Here is a 23,102-nt window from a genome sequence, read left to right as displayed (position 1 = left end):
TTGAGTGATATAGCACAAATTGAGTCTGAGATTGGGAAAGATGAATCAAAGTGTCTAGATTCACTCATGCAAGAGGCTAACATGAAGCAAGAACATCTACAAACTCACAAGGACTTGTGCCCTACATCAGGTAATATTGCTCCTCTTCTTGAGGAGATTAACCCTTGTGCTATAACTGCTATTCCTGTTGAAGTTATTAATGATGTGAGTGATGATGAGGTGGATGAGGAAATCATAGTTGAATCCCCTTATATGTTTCAAAATGAAAATTCTCACTTGACCACTTCTAATAGTAGTTGTTTAGTTGATGATGTTGCTTGCACTGTCACTGCTTCTTTGTGTGAAGAACATGCTTCTCTTTCTAGTGCTAGATTGGATGGTGAAACTGATTTTGATTTGAATGAACCTTTGTCTTGTTCTTGCAATGCTCACACTATATGCATGGATTGCATTGATAATAAAAATGATATACTTATTAAGTGGCAAAAGTAGAACTTTGGTAAAGTGTGTGCATTACCTTCTAGTACTGAAAGTGCTAAAAATATAAAGCATGATGTTGATGTGAATTGCCTAGAAGATGATTTTGTGGAAGAATGTGAACCTAACCATTGCCTTAAGAATCAAATTCATGATAATTCCAATGAGTTCATAGCTTCTAATAATGTTGAGAAAGGCTTTAAAGTTTCAATTGATAAAATTATAAATATTAATAAGTCTTTCCAACAAGTTTTATCTTGTGATTTACCTCTTGATTTATCTTGCATTGTAAATAGTAGTTTGCATAAATCGTTTTGTTCTTTCTTTTCTTCCCTTCAAACACTACCTCTTGTGAATGTGATAGTGATGTACTGTACTCCAACAACTGTTAGTTGGATTCTTCAGCTTTCACTTCGCATGAGCTTGGGTATTTTAAAAATTTAAATAAAAATTTGACTCCTACTGATGGGAGTACTATTGATTTCCTTGGTTGTGACAGTTGCTTGGAGAGATTAAATTCTAAGCTGTCTTTATTTTATTTTTATCCTCTTCATGTTTCTATTTCTGGATGTGGTACTGCTCTTGGTTCTACTTGCTTGCAGGACTCCACACCACCACAATTAGGATAGATCAATGATGGAGAAGTGAGCACATTGAAGAAATGCATGTTTCTCATCCGGGATGAGAACTTCTCCTACAAGAGTTTGAAGAGATTTCATTCTAAAGGTTGTCCCTTTCCTTCCTTAACTCTTATCTTTCGAATTATTTACTTGTTTTGTGAGAGAAGTGTAAGGGGGACATAGCCAGTAGTTAAAGTAGTTTGTTTTCTTTTCTTTTCTTTTCCTTCCTTTTTGGTTTTGGTTTCTCTTGTTTAGGGTTACACTTGAGTTTTGCATTGGGGACAATGCAAGATTTAAGTGTGGGGGAGGGATTGATATTCACTGATTATGTTGTGTTTTCCTATGTTTATTGAAAATCTGGTTTCTAAAAAAAAATTCAAAATTTTGATTGATTTTTTAACTTAATTTGAATATTTTGAGTCAAAATTTTTGGAAATTTTTGCTTCAATTAACTTACCCTTGAATTTGTGTATTTTTGGACTTTGGTAAATGTTTTTTGAACTTGTATTGATACTCATGAGAATTACTATTTGTTTAAAGTTGATTGTTTTAGTTTCATTGGTCACAATTCTTCAAGCTTGCTTTTATATTGATTGAGTTAATGTATTGTGATTAATCTGGAGTACAATTAATCTTTGTGCATGAGCATTTGAGATCTAGCCTTGTTGGAAGATTCTTTGAGCCCGGTTTTCATTCATAGTGAGTTGCATCCACTTACATTTTCCACTTTCTAGAACTTGTTCTAGTTCTTAATCAAGACTTAGTTGCATTAATGTGATGAGCATGATAGAGGCATTCTTTTCTAAACCCTTACATCCCAAACACAAACCCACATGATTTTCTCTATTGCTAACTATTTGAGCCTTCATCTTTTCTTAAGTGCCAAGACATGCATTATACATTCAAGTTTCTAACATTTTTACTATTCCATTCATGATGTGTTAAACTTTGTCTTCTTGGGTTTGGAATTGCCAAAAAAAAGAGAGAAAAAAATAGAAAAAGGCAACAAAATAGAAGAAAATGCTTGAGAAAAGCCAAAGAAAGAAAGATCAAAATAAAATGGTACCAATAGAATAAAATGTCAAAATAAGGCAATTCATTGGTGGTTTGAAGAACAAAGTTGTGCTTTAAGAGATTAGAGTAAACGTTAGTTGGAAACCTTTTCTAAAATGCTTGGTGCTTAATCATTTCATATCTTTTCACCTCATCTTATTTCAATTAGCCCTTTCAATCATCATAACCTTAAAAGCCCTCTTGATCATTGCATTCATGTATTAAAAGTGAAGAGGTAGGATTTTAACAAGCTTATGGTAAAGTGTTGATTAAGTGGATTTGAGAGAGAATTACCCCAAACTTGTGAGTAGAGTGAAATAGTTTATATCTTGAGTTTTCTCTTTTGTTCATTCCCATTGCATTGACTGTACTCTACTTTAATGCCTTCTTGTTAAATTAGATCACTATGATTGCTTGTTTAAAGAGTTGAATTAATGGCACTACCGCTTTCTTACTTTGAATTCATAGGGGTTCCCATTTGTATTAATGCTATTCTCTTGCTTTGGTTTTGTTTTGTCTTTGTCCAAGAGTACAAAGGTTTAAGTGTGGGGGGTTTGATTGAACCCAATTGTTCTATGTTATTTCATATCATTTTAAGGGTATTTATCATAGATTTTGGCCCCTTTTGATGATAATTGTGCTTAATTTAGATTAAGAGTCCTTACTTTGAGTTAGTGTCTTTTTTAGGGTAAAATTATCATAATTGGTTATTAATTGTATTCAATTGATTTCTAGGACAATTGATGCTTCAAATTGTTGCTTTTTATTGTAGGACACTTGAGAATTAGAGCCAAGATTGAAGACCAAAGCATTACACAACATGAGAGTTTCCAAGAAAATTGTGCTGTGGTAAAAAGTCTGAAAATGTGCATCAGTGACTATTCTGGAATAGTTCACCGGGGCAAACTTTTGAGTTCGCCATGGCAAACTCTCAACATTTCACTAAAATTCTTCTCTGAAATAGTTCACCGCGGCAAACTCTCTCATATCAGGAACGTTAGATTCGGATCCAGAAAGTAAAAATGGACCCTTTACTCATATGATCCGACCTAGATGGACCCCTAAAACCCTTAGAAACCCTATTTTCGAAAGATCACTCTATTCTATCATCAAGAACACCTCTATTCTCTCATCCTCTTGCCTCTCCACCTCCATCTTCTTCCCCATCCATTTCCTTCACCTTTTCTTCATTCCATCTCATTTCCTTCCACTCCCAGCTACCATGGCTGACGAATTCACTTTGGTTGGAGCTTTTCTTGAAGCTATGGAGGGCTAGGGTTTATCAAATCTTGAAGAATGGTGGTGTGGCACGAGTTTCCAGACTTCAAAGGGGTGTTTAGTTTCAGTTTGCAATTTTTAGCTATGATTTATGGCTTTCTAGGTCTAAGAGTTGTAAATTCTTAGTTAGAAACTTGGGATTGTTACTGTAATCATTGGTTAATGATTTACATTTATACTTTGGATTGGTTAATATTGAATTCTGTGCTTTAATATATGTAGTCACATATATGTTTCCTTGTAACTCTCTTGATTCTCTCTTATCTTGCATGGTCATGTTTTGATACTGAATTGATTGTAGGTTACATTGAACCAATTGCATTAATCATTCTCAAATTGCACATTAAGGGAGCTTAACAATGTTTTCATTAATGAAGTTCATTGATTTAAACATTGGACTCAATGAGTTATTGAGGTTGTTATTAAGAAAACCTAATGGATTTATGAAACTCCCAATATCTTGAGTGAATTATGATTGCCATCAAAACCATTCTCAGGAGATTTCCTATCATTCATTTCCATTCCATCATCATTATCCAAAAATACCAAAAATATAGTAGCTTAGGTTTGTTTTCACTGTATTTAGTTTAGTCACCATTCATTTAAATCTTAAAAACCAAACCCCCTTTCATTACATTGCATGGCATTTAGTCTAGCTTAGGTAATTAATAAAGACTCCTAAAATTGAAACGACCCGAGTTTGCACTATACTGCATAACTTGGATTTATTTTTGATTGAGAACTCTAAGGCGAACGATGAAGGTCATCATCAGGAACATAGTTCCCGTGCTTTATCATGTCCCACAACCCATATTCAGTGGCTTTGATAAAAATCTTCATCCTCATCTTCCAGAAGGTAAAGTTTTCTCTGTTGAAGCCTAGTGGTTTTAATGTTGAGCATCCTTCAGGTAGCGTGTTATCTCTAAATCCTACCATTGGATCTCTCTTCAGATGGTTAAGTCCTTAGCAAAGAGACCTGCTCTAATACCAAATGTGAGTGGCAGTTTCACCTAAAACGGGGGTGAATTGGGTGATATATAAAAATTTAACTTAATGAAATAAATGAACGAATAAAACACTGGATATAAGTTTAGAAGGATTTCATTGAAGAGGAATGACATAGGAGTTTATACTGGTTCGGTCTTAGCTACTTGACCTAAGTCCAGTCCTCAAAGCACCTCTGAGATTTCCACTAACTTCCCAAGATTGAACGGGCTCTTAGTGCCTCAGTACAGTAATTAAGTCACTCTCAATCACTCCCCCTACTACCTATAAGGTTACAATCTCTTCAAGAGTCCACACTCTTGAGTCACTCTTAGAATTGAGTAAATAAAAATATAAACTCTCTTACAGAGTATATGTGATAAACACTGATGCTCAGAAATGAAAAATAGAGTATTGAATGCGAGAGTAAATTTTTACAGATGGTAGCTATTCTATCCTTTATTCAATGCTCTTCTTGCCATTTATAGTTGGAGACTTTTGGTTTTCTGTTAAAAGCAAGGGCTTGTAGCCATTGGAAGATCACTTTCGTGTGTTCTATAGTTACAATATTTACTCGTAATAAATGCTTTTGACACAATAGGTTAAAGTTATAATATAACCGTTGTGCTTCATAATCTACAAAAGTCTCTTTGCACAGGTATAAGTTTTCTTGTTCAAAGAACATGAATAAATAATAGAAGAAATAATGATTCTTTGTTTTGATACAGCAAATGAAGATCATAGGATCAATCATCAAATATTCAAAAAGTAAAACTAATCAACTCGATCGAAGTCTTCATCGATAATCCCTTGATCGATAACATTATCAATTAATAGAAATGGAATCAGACTCAAACAAAGAGAACATTTATCAAAGACATTATAGATCAAGTGTTTATGGAACAAGTAATCGATAATGATGAAATAAACTCAACGAAGATATGCATATGATAATTAGTTAAAAAGCTTGTAAACATGAGATGCATGCTTTCTCAGTTTATGTAAGAATATGAGATAAAAAGACAAGGTTAAGAAAAGCTTAAAGATAAGATGAAAGTATATTCTTAGAAAGAAAACAATGAAGAGCAGTTTAAAGTAATGAGTTGATACATTAATTGAATAGATGTTCGATAATTACTTGATCAAACATCTTATCGATAATTTTTTAGTTATCATGGAAAAAAATCTTTTAGGCACAATGATCTGAGACTTGATCGATAAAGGTTTGATCAAACAGGTGATCTGAAAACAATTCAAAAGGACTTGGGCAGATATTGCACAAAGATATGTTGATGATCGATTAAATGATCGATGAACAAATGATCGATTACTTGATCAATCATTGTTTGTGGAAAGCTAGAAATAAGACAAGTCAGAGAGGACTTGATTGAACAAATTATCAATTAACAAGAGAAGTTTTGTAAAACAATGTTAGAACAAGTCATTGATAAACCAATGATCAATAAAGTGATCGATAAATCATGAACCATTCTAAATAATATAATATGTAAGTTTAAGAGATTTACCCATTATCTTTCAAGTGTTCGATAATGGTTTAATCAATAAGATGATCAAATAAACTTTTGTTAAACATGAGAAGGATTGTCTTCTTTAACTAACAGCTTTTCGATCTTTTGAATTATCGATCAGGTGATTGATAATTTCCTAAAAGCACTTATGTTGAAACAATTTAACCAATGATCGAAAAGTGATTGAACAATCCTATTTATCTATCAGGTCATCTCACACAGTGAATTATCTAACAAGTGATCGATAAAATTTAACAGTATATAAGCTTAGAAAGTGCAATTAATGATCCAACACATATTTGATTAACCACTGATCGAACATTAATAGATTAAAGTTCTAATTATATAGAGAAACTTAATTGCTTACTTTGTTATCATCAAAACCATGAATCTAACAATCATCAGATAATATAATGCACAACAACACTCAAGCATACACATCAAGTATATAAGAAAGGTAAGTTCACTACTTTGTAGCTTTAAGTCTCCTCTTGTCCTCTTAGCTCCTGTTTGCTACCAATCTTAAGGTTACTAGTTCAACCTTTGCTATTCCTCTTTCTTAAGGTCTCATGGACCTAAATGTATCAACATATCATTTCTATTTATTCATTAGAGCCATGGCAACTAATAACATCAACACTTTATTCTCTTTGAACCATATTAACTTCTAACTTTTGAGCTTGATCTCTAACCTTTCTAAAATTAATTCCATATAATATTTCCCTATAATTTTGCATGTAGAATTCATTTCTTAGTTCAAAATAATTAGAATCCAACTCCTTCCCTTAGAACCAGCTTTGGCTGAACACATAGGGTTTTTGGGTTCAAAATTTTATTTTCAATTCTAATACTTCCAACTTGCTTTCTCACCTTTACCCCATATAATTTTTCATTCTAAACACACTGGAAGAATTAAAATAACCAAAATCCAGCCCTAGTTCAAACCCTAAGTTTGGCCAAAATTCACACAAGTTAGGAAGTTGGATTTCTTGCAAACCGAACACTAAACCACTTGATTCTAGCTCTTTTCTACCTCTTAAGCTTTATTCCATCATCAATTTCATCTTCCCTTAGACTTATAAATTTCATACAGTATGTCCCCTTAGGGTTTCAAGCTCCCAAAATCCAATAAAACCCATAACCAAGCTCAACAACAACAAAGGTAATGGAAACTACATCAAAAACTATAAACATACCTTATTTTGGAGCTTCATCTTGCATGGTTTCTTTTGTTGTTTCCCTTCTCCTTCTTCCTCTTGAATTTCAATCTCTCCCTCTCCTTTCTCCATATGAATAGGAGGGATTGGTATTTATAAAAATTTGCTTCAATCCTAACCAAAGATCTTGTGTGTGTGTGGCTTGATCTTGGCCTTTCATCTAATCTCTTTGGCCTTATGTCCTTTAGTTTCTTGATTCTTGCCACCTAATCCTCTTAGGTGTTCCCTTCATTCAATAGAGGTGCCACCTTATGGGACGCATCACATGCCACCTAACGCACATGCGAAGAAAGCATGATATTTTATTACATAATTCCATTCTTCCAAATTTAACCCTTAACAAAATGTATTATTCCATTCATATCTCCTCATTAAATTTACCTTAAAATAGGAAGGAACTTGTGCTCCCTCATACCCTTGACTATTCCTCAACCGATTTTACGATTTTACATTGTATTTGGTACTTTTTCAAGTCCTAACTTACTAGGCAACCTTAAGACATGTTCTGGTACCCTTTTATCATCACAATTAACCTCACATGATATTATATAACATGACTAAAGAAGTGATGTTCTTCCCTTGTTCTTCCATTAAAATATTTAATAATATTTATTTTGAAGTAAACTTAACCGAATTCTCTCTATCAATTCATAACTCTGAGAATATGTTTTTGGGCAATGATACTACCTTTTTATCGGGAGGAATTTCTCTAATATTTCTTAAGTCAAAAGTCAACCTTTTGATGGTTTATTTTGACTTTTTTCGAACAGCGTCTATAAAGGCTTTAAATTCTATTAAAGTCAACATCTTCACTTTCGAGGGACAAAATTATTTTTAAAATCTGTAATAAATTTTTAGCTACTTATCCTCATTTTCCTCAATTATCTAAGGCCTCCAAATATGTTAACTAATTCCATTTCACCAAATATTCATAATTAGCTAAAACCATAAGAATTTCATTAATTTGCTTTAGGGTTTTTTTAATTACCATTTTCAACCCCATACAGGGCTCAAAGCCTCATGTCCCATTTTCTAAAAAAATTTTGAATTGTTTTAGAATTTTCAGGCATACTTTCTATCATTACTCTTTATCACATTTCAATTTTTAGGCCTAAGAGTCCTAGAAGTAGCCTAAAGAAGGTAGGCTACTAAGACCTTTTTTAGCAGAAATTTCAAAGATGAGAAAGGAAGTCAAAGTAATTTCAAGAACTAAACTACAAAGTAAAAGTTTTCAGGGGCTGAAGTATAATCAAGGCTAAAGGCTCCAGTAAAGTCTTAAGGGCCCATAAAGAGAAAAGAGACTAGATACAGGCTAAGGGTTAAGTTAGAAGCCTCAAAGAGATGGTTCTATGAGGTTAAGTCCAAGTAGGGATTAAACTGTCAATTTAGAAAGTTATGGTCAGCAGGGGTACAAATGAAAAATATACAGAAAATTTCAAGAAAATTTCAAAAAATGGGAAATAGTATTTTAAGGCTTTTTTATGAAGACAAATGACAAAAATATCCCTGAGGCAGCTTAAATGGAAATTATGAGGTTATGGCCGGTAAAAAGTATACTGTTTGAGGTAATTCTTGAAAATAGCAAGAGACGTCAAAAATGTATGGAAAAATAAGGTTAAATGGTTGAAAATTTGTACTTATTTATAAAATTAATCCCATAACCAAAAGGCCAGTGGAATGGCTTTAATAAAATATAAAGCCGATTATGCCATTAAAAGGATATTTTAGTAAATGATTTTTATGCAAGGCTTAAAGGAAGTGTTATGGCCTGAAAAAATTTATAGATATTTTCTAGAATTAAATAGAATTTATGGAATAGACAGAAGAATTTTCTGAACTCTAAAAGGCCATCAAGAAAGCTGGAGAAATGTAAACTAAGTAGATTACAAGGAAACTTAAGGATTGAGTTTTAATCTAATGGCTAGGATTTAATCTCCCTTCTCCTCTACCTAATTGTTGACACCTAGCACCTTCTAGAAGAATCTTGTAAGGATGATGCAAGAAAGTGATGCAATAATGATGTAGAAGTCCACTTAAACTTCTAAGCTTGCCCTTGCTCTTTCTATTAGCTACCAAGGGTATTTTTGTCCATTCAAGTCAAAGTTTTGTCTATACCCTCCTTTACATTTTCGGCCAAGATGAGGATTAGAGGAGAAGCTCTTGCAATTTTGTCTCTTGAATTCCAACCAAGAGGAAGACACATACCTTTGATCAACCAAGCTTAGATCTAAGGTTAGTAGGTTGTTCTGTTTTGTTTCTTGCTTAGTTTTCTTGGTTTGGATAGTTAGAAAATATTGTCTCCCCTAAGATGAGGTGCTGGCCAAAATGTATAGGGTTAGGTGAAGGAAGTTTTGGAGTTAAACCTAGTTGAAAGGCTTTAGTGATAGCTTGATTCAAATGGTTTTGTGATGATAATTGAAAGATTTTATGTCTTGGTAACCATTGATGCTATTCAGCCAGATCTCAATCTTCCCTTTAGGATTTGTTTTTTATAATTCTAATGCTTCCAATAGATTTAGAATGGAAAATTATGTGGATACAAGTTAAGAAAGTGAAGTTGGAAGCATTAGAATCAAAGTTGAAATTTTTAGAGTTATGAACCCCCTATTCAGCCAAACTGATTTTTAGGAAGGAGTTGGATTTTCATTAATCCAAGTTCATATTTTGATTCATTGGGCAAAATTATGTAGGATTAGCCTAAGAGAACAATTTTTACAAAGCTAAAACATTGATCCAAAAATTAAGAGAAAAGGGTTAAGTTCAAGAAAGTTAGCCTTGAACTTTATGTAATCTCTTAGTCTTAATAGATTGTGTGATCAATATGGCTATGTTTAGGACTTTGAAATATCCAAGAGGATGTTTATTGATGTTGACTGAAAGCTATTATGGTTATGAAATGATAGAACCCAATCTTTATATGATTTTCTCAAGTGTTTTCTAATGTTTTGCAACACTTTTACCCTCATTATGCATGCATTTATATCCTTTTGATTACATGAGTCATCCATTGCATTTTGCTGTTAAGGGGTAAAAAGGGTCATTTTTCTCTTCTAAATTGTAATTGCCTTGATTTGTAATCAGTTAGTCTTTATAAAGCTCTTTGTTGTGATTTTCAGGCAATTGGAGAAGGATCCAAGACCCAAGATGGAGCATTGATGGAGCCACAAAGTTAAAAGAACCAAAATACAAGAGTTTGTAGTGTTCTGCCTCCCCAGGTCGTGACATGAACGGCTGAGGTCGCGACCTAGATGCCTTTTTAATGAAACTATGTGTTTTGGACCTGAGTTAAGATGAAAACTCTTTGTCTTCCTAGGTTGTGACTTGAAACTTCTGAGGTCACAACTTGGGCCCCCTAAGTCACAACTTGACACTCCTAAGGTCGTGACCTAAGTGCGTTAAGTGAAGTTATGCATTTTAGAATAGGTTTCTAAGCTTCTACACCTAACGGGGCAGTCACCACGAAAGGGAGTCTCCCATTCTACAGATTTGCAAGGATAGAAGTCTATTCCATTCTCTTTCTAGCCTCCATTGTTCTTACACCCAAAACCACCATTTTTCTTCATCTTTTCATCATTTTTTGCATTTTTAAACCGATTAAACCACTTCAGCCACCTTCTTCTATATTTTTCTAACCCCATTTTTAGCATCAACCATGGCTATTCATTCCTGGAGCAATTGTGATCGGTTTGAAGACAAGAGAGGCTAAACCCTTAGCCTCTTGGTGATGGAGAACAAAGCTTGAGCTCAAGGATCTAATAGAGGAGTTATCGGTCTAAACTTGTGTTTGATTTTGTGTTAGAGATTTCTAGATTTAGGGATTTTTGCATTTGCTTCAAACTTGATTTATGATTGTAAATATTTTGTTTAGACTATTGAATGTATTTGGATTAGATGCTATTATTGTTGGATCATTTATATATATCAGTTTTGAATCCTTGTGTTCATTTAATTATCAGTGATCATTGGTGATTAATCTGTATGCTTGGTATTCAATAATAGTCCATTGACTCTCTGAGGACATTTGCATCATTCGTTCATTTGCACTTTAAGTGGTTTCTAACAATGTCTTAAGAGATGTTAATTAACTTTGATTAAACGTGGGTTTTCATTAATTAAGACATTGGACCCAAGTAATTACTTAGGGTTTTCTTCAGACTTAGTGATTGAACCCAATTGTTCTATGTTATTTCATATCATTTTAAGGGTTTTTATCATAGGTTTTGGCTCCTTTTAATGATAATTGTGCTTAATTTTGATTAAGAGTCCTTACTTTTAGTTAGTGTCTTTTTGAGGGTAAAATAGTCATTATTGGTTATTAATTGTATTCAATTGATTTCTAGGACAATTAATGTTTCAAATTGTTTCTTTTTATTGTAGGACACTTGAGAATTAGAGCCAAGATTGAAGACCAAAGCATTATACAACACGAGAGTTTCCAAGAAAATGCTGTGCTGTGGCAAAAAGTCTGAAAATGTGCATCAGTGGCTATTCTGGAATAGTTCGCCGCAGCAAACTCTCAAAATCTCACTACATTTCCTCTCTGGAATAGTTCACCGCGGCAAACTCTCTTGTATCAGTAACGTCAGATTCGGATCCAGAACGCAAAAATGGACCTTCTACTCATATGATCCGATCCAGATGGACCCCTAAAACCCTTAGAAACCCTATTTTCGACCAATAACTCCATTCTATCATCTCCAACACCTCTATTCTCCCATCCTCTTACCTCTCCATCTCCATCTTCTTCCCCTTCCATTTCCTGCACTCTTTCTTTATCCCACCTCATTTCCTTCATCTCCTGACTGCTATGGCTGAAGATTTAACTCTGGTTGGAGTTGACTCCAAGGCTATGGTGAGCTAGGGTTTATCAACTCTTGAAGATGGTGGAGTAGCATGAGTTTCTAAGCTTCAAAAGGGAGTTTTAGTTTTAATCTTTAGTTTCTAGCTATATGTTTATGATTTCCTAGGTCTAGGAGTTGTAAAGTCTTAGTTAGACACTTTGGTTAATTCTATAATCATTGTTTAATGATTAACATTTGTAATTTGGATTGATTGATGTTGAATTTTGTGCTTAAATATATGTAGTTGCATATATGCTTCTTGTAACTCTCATGATTCTCTCCTATCTTGCATGGTTATGTTTCGATACTGAGTTGATGGTGTGTTACATTGAGCCAATTGCATGATCATTCCAAAATTACACATTAGGGAAGCTTAACAAAGTTTTCATTAATGAGTTCATTAATGTAAGCCTTGGACTCAATGAGTTATTGAGGTTGTTATTAAGAAAACCTAATGGATTTGTGAAACTCCCAATATTTTAAGTGAACTATGATTGCCATCAAAACCATTTTCAAGAGATTTCCTATCATTCATTTCCATTCCATCATTATTATCTTAAAACACCAAAAATATAGTATCTTAGGTTTGTTTTCGTTGCATTTAGTTTAGGCACTACTCATTTAAATCTTAAAAACCCAAAACCCCATTTCATTGCATTGCATGGCATTTAGTCTAGCTTAGGTAATTAATAAAGGCTCCCAAAAGTGAAACGACCCGAGTTTGCATTATATTGCATAGCTTGGATTTATTTTTGATTGAGAACCCCAAAGCGAACGACAAAAAGGCTCTCGTCACTTAGAGATTTTCTAAAACTCCCAATCATTTTAAAGAGCAGTGATAGCTGAGTTTCCATTATCAAGAGACTATTTCACCATAATTCCCTTTTAATCCAAAATATTTCTTCATTCAATTAAAATACCAAAAACATTTAATTCTCTGTACTTTTCATTTATTGCACCACCTTAAATAGTTGAAACCCTCCCTTTTGTTTACCCAAATCATCATGTTTTTTATTACCAATTTAGACTAGGCATTTTTCCAATAAAGCGCTCCTCAAGAAGAACGACTGGTTACACCCTATACTACATTATATGGTGTAATCACAATTTTTGATGACCCGGAAGGTGATATTCCAGTCCAATTAATGGCGTCATTGCCAAAGAGCCAAGAAATTGGTTCCCTAGTAATTGGTTTTTCATACCATTGTGATTTGGGTCGATTCTTGTTGAGTTTTAGTCATTAAACTTAGCTTTTACATTTCATAGCATAAAAAGTTTTGCAAATAGAAACAAATATCTTACTTTTCTATACTTTGGCATTTGCATTCTTGCATAGCATTTTGCATTTTGTTCTAACTTGATCCTGAGTATTTTGGCTAATTGCTTGAAGTTTTGAATTCTGTGCATAGTTTGTTAAGCATCTGGTTAAAAAACTTAGTGAATTTTTTAAGGGTTTTGCGAAAGTAGCTCTCCATGAAGTAAAGTCGTGACCTCATATCTTTGAAGTCATGACCTTAATGCTTAAGTCGTGACCTAACTTGTGGCTTGTCGCTGTTACACTTTACTATCGTATCGTCTTAGGGTTCAATTAAAACCATCTTAGACCACATTGGATGGTCTTGGGCTCAATTTTATCTTAAAAACGCTAATTTTCGGATTTTCACTGTTCATCGGATAAAAATCCAGTTTTCTGGCCCAACTTCAAAAATTCATAACTTAATCTAGAAAAATCAAAATGGGGTAATTCAAAATTCTATAAAAATATCTTTGAATGGTCTTTCAGGTAAAAATATTCTTGTGAGCCAATTCCATTAGAAAAAGCATAAGCTTTTGTAAAAGTCACCTCTGTCGATTAGGCAAAAAGCCTTTTTCCAGATTCTAAACCTTAAATTTGAAAAATCACTAAAATCGTGTAGTTGGCCATTTTTAACATGTTACCTATCAAAATGAAGCTTAGAACATGGTCTACAAACATGCCAAATTTAGTAATTAAATTCATTTGGAAACTTAATCAAAACGTCGTGTAAAGGTGACGGTGTCAGTGAATTTACAACACTGCCCAGCATAATATTACATAACCCAAATTTCCACAAATTTTTATGGTATGATATGATACTTTTAACCCTAAATCTGCAGCTTGCCCTTGGATGTTTCAGGTCCTAAAATGTTAGATTGTATTTGGGGAATGAGATTTCATTGAAATCCCAATAGTGAATTAACCAACTATATTATCAACAAGCATCATTAACATGCATAATTATATTAACTACTATTGGTGAACTAGCATGCTTATCATTTAGCAAACTCAATCATGCAAAGGCCAAAGCAAGAAAGTGCAAAGAGCAGCCACATTACAATCAAGAAAGTTCATCCACATAATAGCAATTAATCATGCAATAATCAATAATGTCAAGTCAATGTTAGTAGTTAGGTTCAACTTGCTACCTTGCTCCAAAAGCTTGAGTTTTCTTTGTTTCTCTTCTTCTCATTCACAAATATCAAACCCTAGCATGGCAATCCATCAAAAAAGGGCAGCAAAAGTCATTAACCAAACCAAGTAAAAGCAAGAACACAACTTAATATGACTTTTGCTCCTTAAAGCTTCCACTTTTATTCTTTATTTTTGAATTTGTTTCTTTTTAACCTTAAAAATTGCTTCTTGACTTATTCCTACATGGCTTTTCATGTAGATTCCAAATATATGCTTAGATTTAGGAAAATAAAACTTCTCCTTTCAGTTGCTTGTGACCGAACCAAGAGGGTTCTTTAACCCAAAATTACAACTTTGGTTTTAATGCTTCCAACACTTGCTCCTTTTGGTTTACCCTACACCATTTTTCATTTTGAGCACCGTGGAAGCCTTAAAACATTGAAAAGCACAGCCTAAGGTCTATTTACTACCTTGGTTGAAATGGTCCGTATGGTACACAACCAAGAAAACACTTCAAAAATCAACTCACAACCACTTGCAACTACTAGAATCTAACATGCTTTGAAGTGTTCTAGCAAGTATGATCAACAAAACTTCTTTCCTCACCTAAGAAACATTTCGTCCAACACCCAAAGAAGAGAGGAAACAGAAATTTTCAACCATACAAAGAAAGAAAACAAGGCAAGGATCCATTTAGAACCAAGAACTGACCTTGAATCTTTGGTTGTATGATCAAGTTGGTAGCTTTTCCCTTGATCTCCCTTTGAACTCCCTCTTTTCTCTCTTGGTTCCCTCTTGCACAAAATAACATCTGAATATCAGGGGAGATGAGCTTGTTTAATGAGCCAAAATATTCCAACCACCATCATAAATGAAATTCCAAGTGTCATTACCCTCTTTAATCTTACTTTCTCTTTCATAATTAACTAAATCCAAATGAAATTAATTACCAAACGTCAAAATCCACTCCATTTGAGGAATGACACTTGGCAAGGTCAAATCCTCTCCATTAGGGGCTTGACACATGGCTAATTGTGAACCATTTGAATTGCAAGACTCTAGTCTTGCTTTACCAGTGTACTTCGACTCTGAGTTTAACTTCGTTTCTATAATTACAGTATTTTGGCCTCTGTAATTATTTTCTGTCAGATCCCTAATTTATTCTCCTTATTTTTATCTTCCCAAATTGCCCTCTTTGTCTCAAAATTAATTTCCCAATAATTAAATAAAAAGGAAAACTAATTTCCTTTTCTTTAGGGTTTTTCCACTTTCCAAAGGTATTGGGAAAAATCTTGGATACTTGAGAGTCTTCATTTAATTCCATAATCTCTTATAATTCCTTGGGATATCATAGGAATTTTCTTAGGATTTTATTCCCTTTAAAATATTTATTTGGAATTTTCCAAATAAAATCCCTTAAATTGGCTTAAATGAACCTTAAATTCTTTTGTAATTTCTCTAAGGGTAATTTGGTCATAAAACCAATTTTATAATCTCATATAATTCTCAAAGGATATTATCCTTATTTTTTCTTAATTTTCTAAGGCTTGGAAATATTATTCCATAATTATATTTGACCAATTTTTCTTAATTAGTCAAATTTCCATAATTGGCTTGGAAAATCATAATAATTATTTTCTACCAAAATTCTTCTAATTCTCCTTATCATTTTTGGCCCTTAATTATTTAGGAATATTTCTTATTCCTAATTATCATAATACTGGATGTGACATTTCTTCCTCCTAAATAAATTTCGTCCTCGAAATTTAAAGCATACCTTAATAGAAAAGTTCAGGGTACTTTTCCTTCATCTTGGTCTCCATCTCCCATGTAGCTTCTTCAGAGGAAAGACCCTTCCAGACCACCTTGACTAGTGGAATCTGCTTGTTCCTCAGCTGCTTGATCTTTTGATCAATGATTCGCTCTAGTCTAACCTCAAAAGATAGGTTGTCTTGGAGCACAATGTCATTATAGCTTATGACATGTGTTGGGTCTGGATGGTATTTCTTCAGTTAGGAGACATGGAAGACATCATGAATCTGACTTAATTTCGGGGGAAGAGCCAACTTGTAGGCTACTAGTCCAGCTTTGGACAAAATCTGAAATGGTCCAGCATACTTCGGGCTCAGCTTCTTGGTCCTCAGGGTTCGACCAACTCCCGTTGTTGGTGACACTTTAAGGAAAACGTGATCACCAACTTCAAACTCTAATGGTCTCCTCCTTGTATCTGCATAGCTCTTCTGTCTACTCTAAGCCGTTAGAAGTCGTTGCTGAATAGCTTTTATCTGTTGGGAAGTCTGACCTACTATGTCTGGACCAAGGATGCTTCTTTAACTAAGCTTTGTCCAACATAAGGGAGATCTACATTTCCTCCCATAGAGTGCCTCATATGGTGCCCTTCGAGTACTTGAATAGAAACTGTTATTGTAGGCAAATTCGTCTAACGATAAGTATGTATCCCAATTAGCACCAAAATCCAATAGGCAAGCACGTAACATATCCTCCAATGTCTAAATCATTTGTTCCATCTGCCCATCTGTTTGGGGATGGTAGGCTGTGCTAAATCTAAGAGTAGTGTCTATTTCTTTCTATAAGGACCTCCAAAACTTAGAAGTAAATCTTGGGTCTCAGTCCGACACAATACTGTTTGGGACACCATGCAGCCTAACAACCTCCTTGATGTAAAGTCTCGTTAACTTTTCGGGTGAATCTTTAACATTCATAGAGAGGAAGTGCGTGGACTTGGTCAGACGATCTACTATAACCCATATCGCATCATGTTTAGCTGCTTTCATCCGTAATCCTACTATGAAATCCATAGATACGCTATCCCATTTCTACTCAGGGATATCTAGGGGTTGCAACTCTCCTGCAGGCTTCTGATGTTCTATCTTTACTTTCTGGCAAGTGAGAGACTTTGCCACATACTCTGTAATATCCTTCTTTATTCCAGGCCACCAGAAAAGCTCTCTAACATCATGATACATCTTTGTCATTCCTGGATGAAGAGTATATTTGCTCTTATGGGCTTCTGCTAGTATCTTTTCCCTAAGGTCGGCTACTTGGGGAACGTAGGTTCTTCCTTTAAACTTTAATATCTCCTCCTCTGAAATTTCAAAGTTCTTAGTTTCACCTCTAGACAATTTTCCTTTGAGAATTTCTACAAGCCAATCCTGCGACTGTGCTTAGTAGAGCTGTAAACTAGGTTCTACCTCCATTTCCTTCTACTAATTGCATTTGATATAGAGGACCCCAATCTTTGAAATCCTCTACCAGCTTCTGCTCCTTAATCATTAGTGATGCTACCTACATTGCCTTTCTGCTCAAGGCATCTGTAACCACGTTCACTTTGCCTGGATGGTACTTAATCTGGAAATTGTAGTCTTTAAGAAAGTCTATCCGTCTTCATTGTCTCATATTCAACTCCTTTTGATCATGGAGGTACTTGAGGCTCTTGTGGTCGCAGAACAATTCTATTATTGCTCCGTACAAATAATGTCTCCATATCTTCAATGCATAAACTATCGCTGCTAATTCTAGGTCATGGGTTGGGTAATTCTCCTCATGAGATTTCAACTAGAGCCGGGAAAACGGGCCGAGCCCGTCGGGCCAGCCCGTTTAAGCCCATTTAAGTCGAGGGCCGGGCTTGTATTTTGGAGCCTTGAAAGGGAAGTCGGGCTTAAAAGGGCCAGCCTTGTAGGGCCGAAAAATAAACGGGCCGGCCCTGTAGGGCCGCGGGCTGGCCCGTTTAGGCCCGCCAATTTTTTTTTTTTTTAAATTTCTGTCTTTTTTTTCTTAACTTAAAAAAGAAAATCCTAACATTTTAAACATATCATACTCTTAGTTTTACTTATCTTGGCAACTCACATAGATAGCATTCACAAAAAGAAAAAAAGAATCACTATAGTTGTGCGAAAAATAACCAAAAAAATATGAGGTCACGACAAAAAGAAAAAGTTAGAGACTCCAGTAAAGTCTCGAAGGCCCAGAGAGAGAAAAGAGACTAGATATAGACCAAAGGTTAAGTTATAAACCTCAAAAAGAGGATTGTATGAAGTTAAGTTTAAGCAGGGACTAAAGCGTAAATTCTGAAAGTAATGACCAACAAGAGTAAAAATGGAAGAGTATACAAAGAATTCCAAGAAAATCCTAGAAAATGGGAAATAATATTCTAAGGCTCTTCTGTGAATAGAAAAGATGAAAATACCCCTGAGGCAGCTTAAATGGAATTTATGAGGTTATGGCCGGTAAAAAGTATATCATTTGAGGTAATTATTTAAAATAGCAAGAAACCTCAAAAATATATACAAAAATAAGGTTAAATGGTTGAAAGGTTGTACTAATTTATAAAATTAGTCCCGTAACCAAAAGGCCAGTGGAGTGGCTTTAATAAATTAAAGAGCCGGTTTTGCTGATAAAATGGGATTTTGGTAAATGAATTTTTATGCAAGGCTTAAAGGAAGTGTTATAGCTGAAAAAAATTCATAGATATTCTCTAGAATTAAAGGAAATTTATGGAGTAGACAAAAGAATTTTCTGACCTCTAGAAGCCCATAAAGGAAGCCGGAGAAATGTGGGCCAAGTAAATTCGGAGGAATTAAGTTTGATCCAATGGCTAGGATTTAATCTCCCTTCTCCTCCACCACTTTCATGACACTTGGCATCTTCTAGAATGATGAGGTAAGCATGATGCAAGAAGATGATGCAAGGATGATGTAAAAGTCAACTTGAAGTTCCAAAATTGCCCTTACCCTTTCTATTAGCCACCAAGGGTATTTTGGTCCATTCAAGCCAAATTTTTGGCTATAAATAGGCATTCCCTCCCCTTCATTTTCGGCCAAGCAAGGATCTATAAGGGAAACTCTGCCACTCTTACATCTAGAGAGAGAAAGAGCTATTTCTAGTGAGAGAAAGTCCACCTAAGTTCGAGCTTCAAGATCAAGGTATGTGGTGGCTGTAGCATCTGATTTGATGCCTATTTCAAATTAGTTACTGTTCATATCTGATTCTGATATTTTGTATGCTTAAAGTAGACTCTGTGAGATTTAAATCCACGGGTAGAACACTTCATTTGGATATGTGTACGATTTATTGTGATTTTTCAAAGTTAGGGTTCGAAATCTGGAAACAGTGTTGAACTTTTGGAAGAGTTTTGAGTTCCGTATAATTCTGGTATTGTTCAGAGTATAATTGGTTCCTAAAACTATTTTTCCTTTAAAGCTAACTTAAGGATATTTCATTGAGACTTGGAACCACTCAGTTTCTATTTTTCTAGAATTAATTATGAATTTTCAAAATTGAGTAAAACTTCTGGAGTTTTTGCGTGAACAGTACCCGCGAACCAAAATTTTCAGATTTGTTATTCTTGAATCTAAGGCCATCTAAAGTAGTCCTAATTGATAAGAAATGGATCATAAGGATGGGAAATGATGAGATTTATGTTAGAAAAGCTAGAAAGAAAACCCTAAGACTAAGAGAAAGGGTTGAGGTTCAAGAGAGCTAGTCTTGAACTTTATGTAATCTAGTAGTCCTAACGGATTGTATGATCATCATAGTTATATTTAGGACCTTTGGAACATCCAAGAGGATGTTTGGTGATGTTGACCGAATGCCTACATGGTTGGAAAGTCAAGGGAGTCAAAGGAAAAGTAAGAGGAAAGCTTGAGATGCAAGGTAGTGAACTTACCTATTGTCATTGCTTAATGTTGTATCCTTGTGTGTTGCCGTGTACATGTTATTGCGACATGTTTTAGCTACTTTAATTGCTATTCATGATTAGTAAATTATGTTTCCATGGCTATGCATCAAGAAGTTAGCTTTGAGCATGCTAATATGTCACTAATTAACAAGAGAATAAACAAGTTACGTGTAGTGCATTAGCATCCATCTAGCATGATTAATGTGGTATTGTTTGCTACTGAGATTCCCCCAAATCTCACCCCTCCCTAACCAACCATATAGGTCAATCATCAATGGGCAATAATGGCATGAGAAGCAAGGAGAAGAAAGTGGAGAATTATTGATGTAAATGAATGATATTATTATTCATTGTGTAATTCTCTTATTATGTAATTTATGTTATGGATGCATATGGTGCCATGTATTTAATTATAATACTTATGGCATGTATAGAAATGTATGGGCATGAATGGGAAAGAGAAATCCCATGTTATGTATGCCAAAGAAATAAAAAAGAATTAAAGTAAAGAGATGTTAAGGGATAAAACGCAGGTCCTGGAGCAGTGAGCCTGTAACTCTAGTTTAAAATGAGAGGTAGATAATCTCAATTGGACGTGTACACAAGGAGATACGAATTTCCAAAGTTGAGGCACAGAATCTGGAAGTTCCAGATTTTACGAATTGAATAGTAATATTTATTGATTAAACTGTACGAATTGGATAAAGATAAGTTCAATTGGATATTTTTCCCTTAAAGAGCATCGAAATAGCTTTTAGTAGAATTTTATATCACCTCAATACAATTTGTATGGAATTAGTTATGAATTTTTGAAGTTGGACCTGTAATCTGAAAATTTAACAGTGAATAGTAACCTGAGTAGTTATGTTAAAATTTTAAATCCGCGGGTTTGTGTTATGATCTGCTTGAACCATAACGCTTACGAATGCGTGCTTTGAGGGGTTAAAGGTAGGATGTTTCACGCTTGGTCTAATAAAACCTTTCTCAAGTAATTCCTCTCTCTGCCTTTTAAGTTCTGCCATTTCATTTGGAGCCATTCTATAAGGGGCCTTGTAAATTGGTCTTGCTCCAGGTATGATGTCAATCGTGAATTCTATTTTTCTGTTTGGGGGTAGTCCTATGACCTCTGTCGGAAACACTTCTGCAAACTCCTTAACAACTGGGATTTCTTCTATCCCTTCTTGTACCTCTACTTGCATCGAGAAGAAACTGAGAAATCCTTGACAACCTTTCCGTAGGCATTTGCTCGCTTAGGCTTCCGTTAAGAAATTCAATCTAACCTCCGGATTCAACTCTAAATCTCTTGAGGGTAAGATTAGGGTTTTGTTCTTACAGTCCATTAGGATATTGTGGGATGATAACCAATTTAGTCTAATCATCACATCAATTTCATGGAAGGGCATACATATTAAGTCTATAATAGTACAGCAGTGCTCATAACAAACTATGCAGTTCAAGCACACATCAGATGTAATTACCCTATTCTGTGTTGGTATGGACACATGTATATCATACGGTAATGTATTCATAATCAAGCCAAGTCTCTTAACACAGGCATAGGAGATGAAAGAATGACTAGCACTTGAATCAAACATTGCAATCACTAGGGAGTTGTTAATCATGATCATACCTCGGATCATCTCCTGGGGCTTCTGGGCCTCTTCCCCTGTGAGGGCAAACACTCAACCTTAGGTGTGTGGGCATGCCTTTTCAGTGTTCTGTGGGCATTCTCTCGAGAAATGTCCCAGTTTGCCGCAAGTGTAGCAAACGTTCTGCCCAACCATGCATAGTCTATCACCATGACTCTTGCCACACTTCGTACACTCCTTGCCCTTCAGTGGCTTACCGCCTTTCTTATTCTTGTGATTGTTCCATGGTTGCTTCCTCTTCTTACTTGCATTAGATGAGATGCCACCCTGGCCTCCCTGACCTCCCTTCTCTTCTCTGGGAGTAGTCTTGACCATCAGATGATGGTTTAAGCTGCTTTTCGTGATTTGGCAAGCCTCGACCGCCTTATTGAACTACTTGAATTATTTGGGAGCAATCATCTCCCTTAAGGACTACCTTAGTCCTTGAATCATCTTCTCTGTCGTCCACCTCTCGTTATCTCGGTAGCAGAGATAACTTAAGTAATTAGAGAGACGGATGAACTTAGCCAAATACTCATCAAATGGCTCGTCATCTCTCTGCTTCAGGGTCAGAAATTCTACTTCCCATTCATCTCAGACGGATCTTGGAAAATACTTTCATAGAACTGCTCCAGGAACACTTCCCATGTTACCCTCATGTTCCGAGCACCCAGAAGAATTTCAGTATTTTCCACTAGCGGTTGGCATCTTTCTCTAGCTTATATATCGCCATCTAGGCTTTTCGCTCTGATGAGCAGTCTAATACTTTGAAGATCTTCTCTAGACGGTTAATCCAATCTTTCGCCACTTGAATATTAAACATTCCATCAAATGACGGCGGGTTGTGTTTACAAAAGCGAGTTATCCACTGTTGGAAGTTGTCAGGGTCTGCTGCTGTTCTGATGCTTGTACTGCAGAGACTTCTTCTTCTGGCTGCCTCTTGTCGAGGTTAGCCATTACCGCTGTTACTGCTACGGCTATCACTACATCCCTCTCTTGTTCCTGGCGAGCTTGTGCCGTCCTCATCTCCTCGATGGTCTTCTGCTGCTGCTCGAGACATTCCAAAATTATTTGCAATGGATTGGGAGGGATCCTTACATCTTGAACTGGGGGTCTCTCTGGCGAAGGGTTTCGTTGGGTTCTAACCATCGTGTTTAACTAACCGGATAGCATAATAAGGAACAAGAAGTAAATATCATGCTTGGATTTCATTTAACAAGAGAAGCATACATCATTCAACATTTAAGCATCAGGCATCAACAATGTAGTTCAAAGCATACATACACCAAGCACTGCTAGCCTAACCTACTATGGTTAGCTGCACCAAAATACATCCTATGTTAGTA

At 35.1% G+C, this 23,102-nt stretch overlaps 1 protein-coding gene across 1 annotated transcript; it reads right to left on the bottom strand.

The window, feature by feature from the left end:
* Nucleotides 1-21,816: 21,816 nt before the first annotated feature.
* On the bottom strand, nt 21,817-22,092 carry LOC114754831 (DNA-binding protein HEXBP-like). Its single transcript, XM_028943673.1, has one exon. It carries the CDS (start codon nt 22,090-22,092, stop codon nt 21,817-21,819), a length of 276 nt encoding a protein of 91 aa, XP_028799506.1.
* Nucleotides 22,093-23,102: the final 1,010 nt, after the last annotated feature.

Source organism: Neltuma alba, unplaced genomic scaffold (genome assembly GCF_004799145.2).
Source record: "Neltuma alba isolate B1F8T4 unplaced genomic scaffold, ASM479914v2 tig00010196_pilon, whole genome shotgun sequence".
Taxonomy (NCBI): domain Eukaryota; kingdom Viridiplantae; phylum Streptophyta; class Magnoliopsida; order Fabales; family Fabaceae; genus Neltuma; species Neltuma alba.
Note: the sequence above shows the minus strand (reverse complement) of the source record. Positions and strands in the feature narration are given on the sequence as shown.

What these genes read in the sequence shown, in the direction of transcription:
- LOC114754831 (XM_028943673.1), bottom strand. Translation starts at nt 22,092, where the DNA reads ATGGTCAAGACTACTCCCAGAGAAGAGAAGGGAGGTCAGGGAGGCCAG.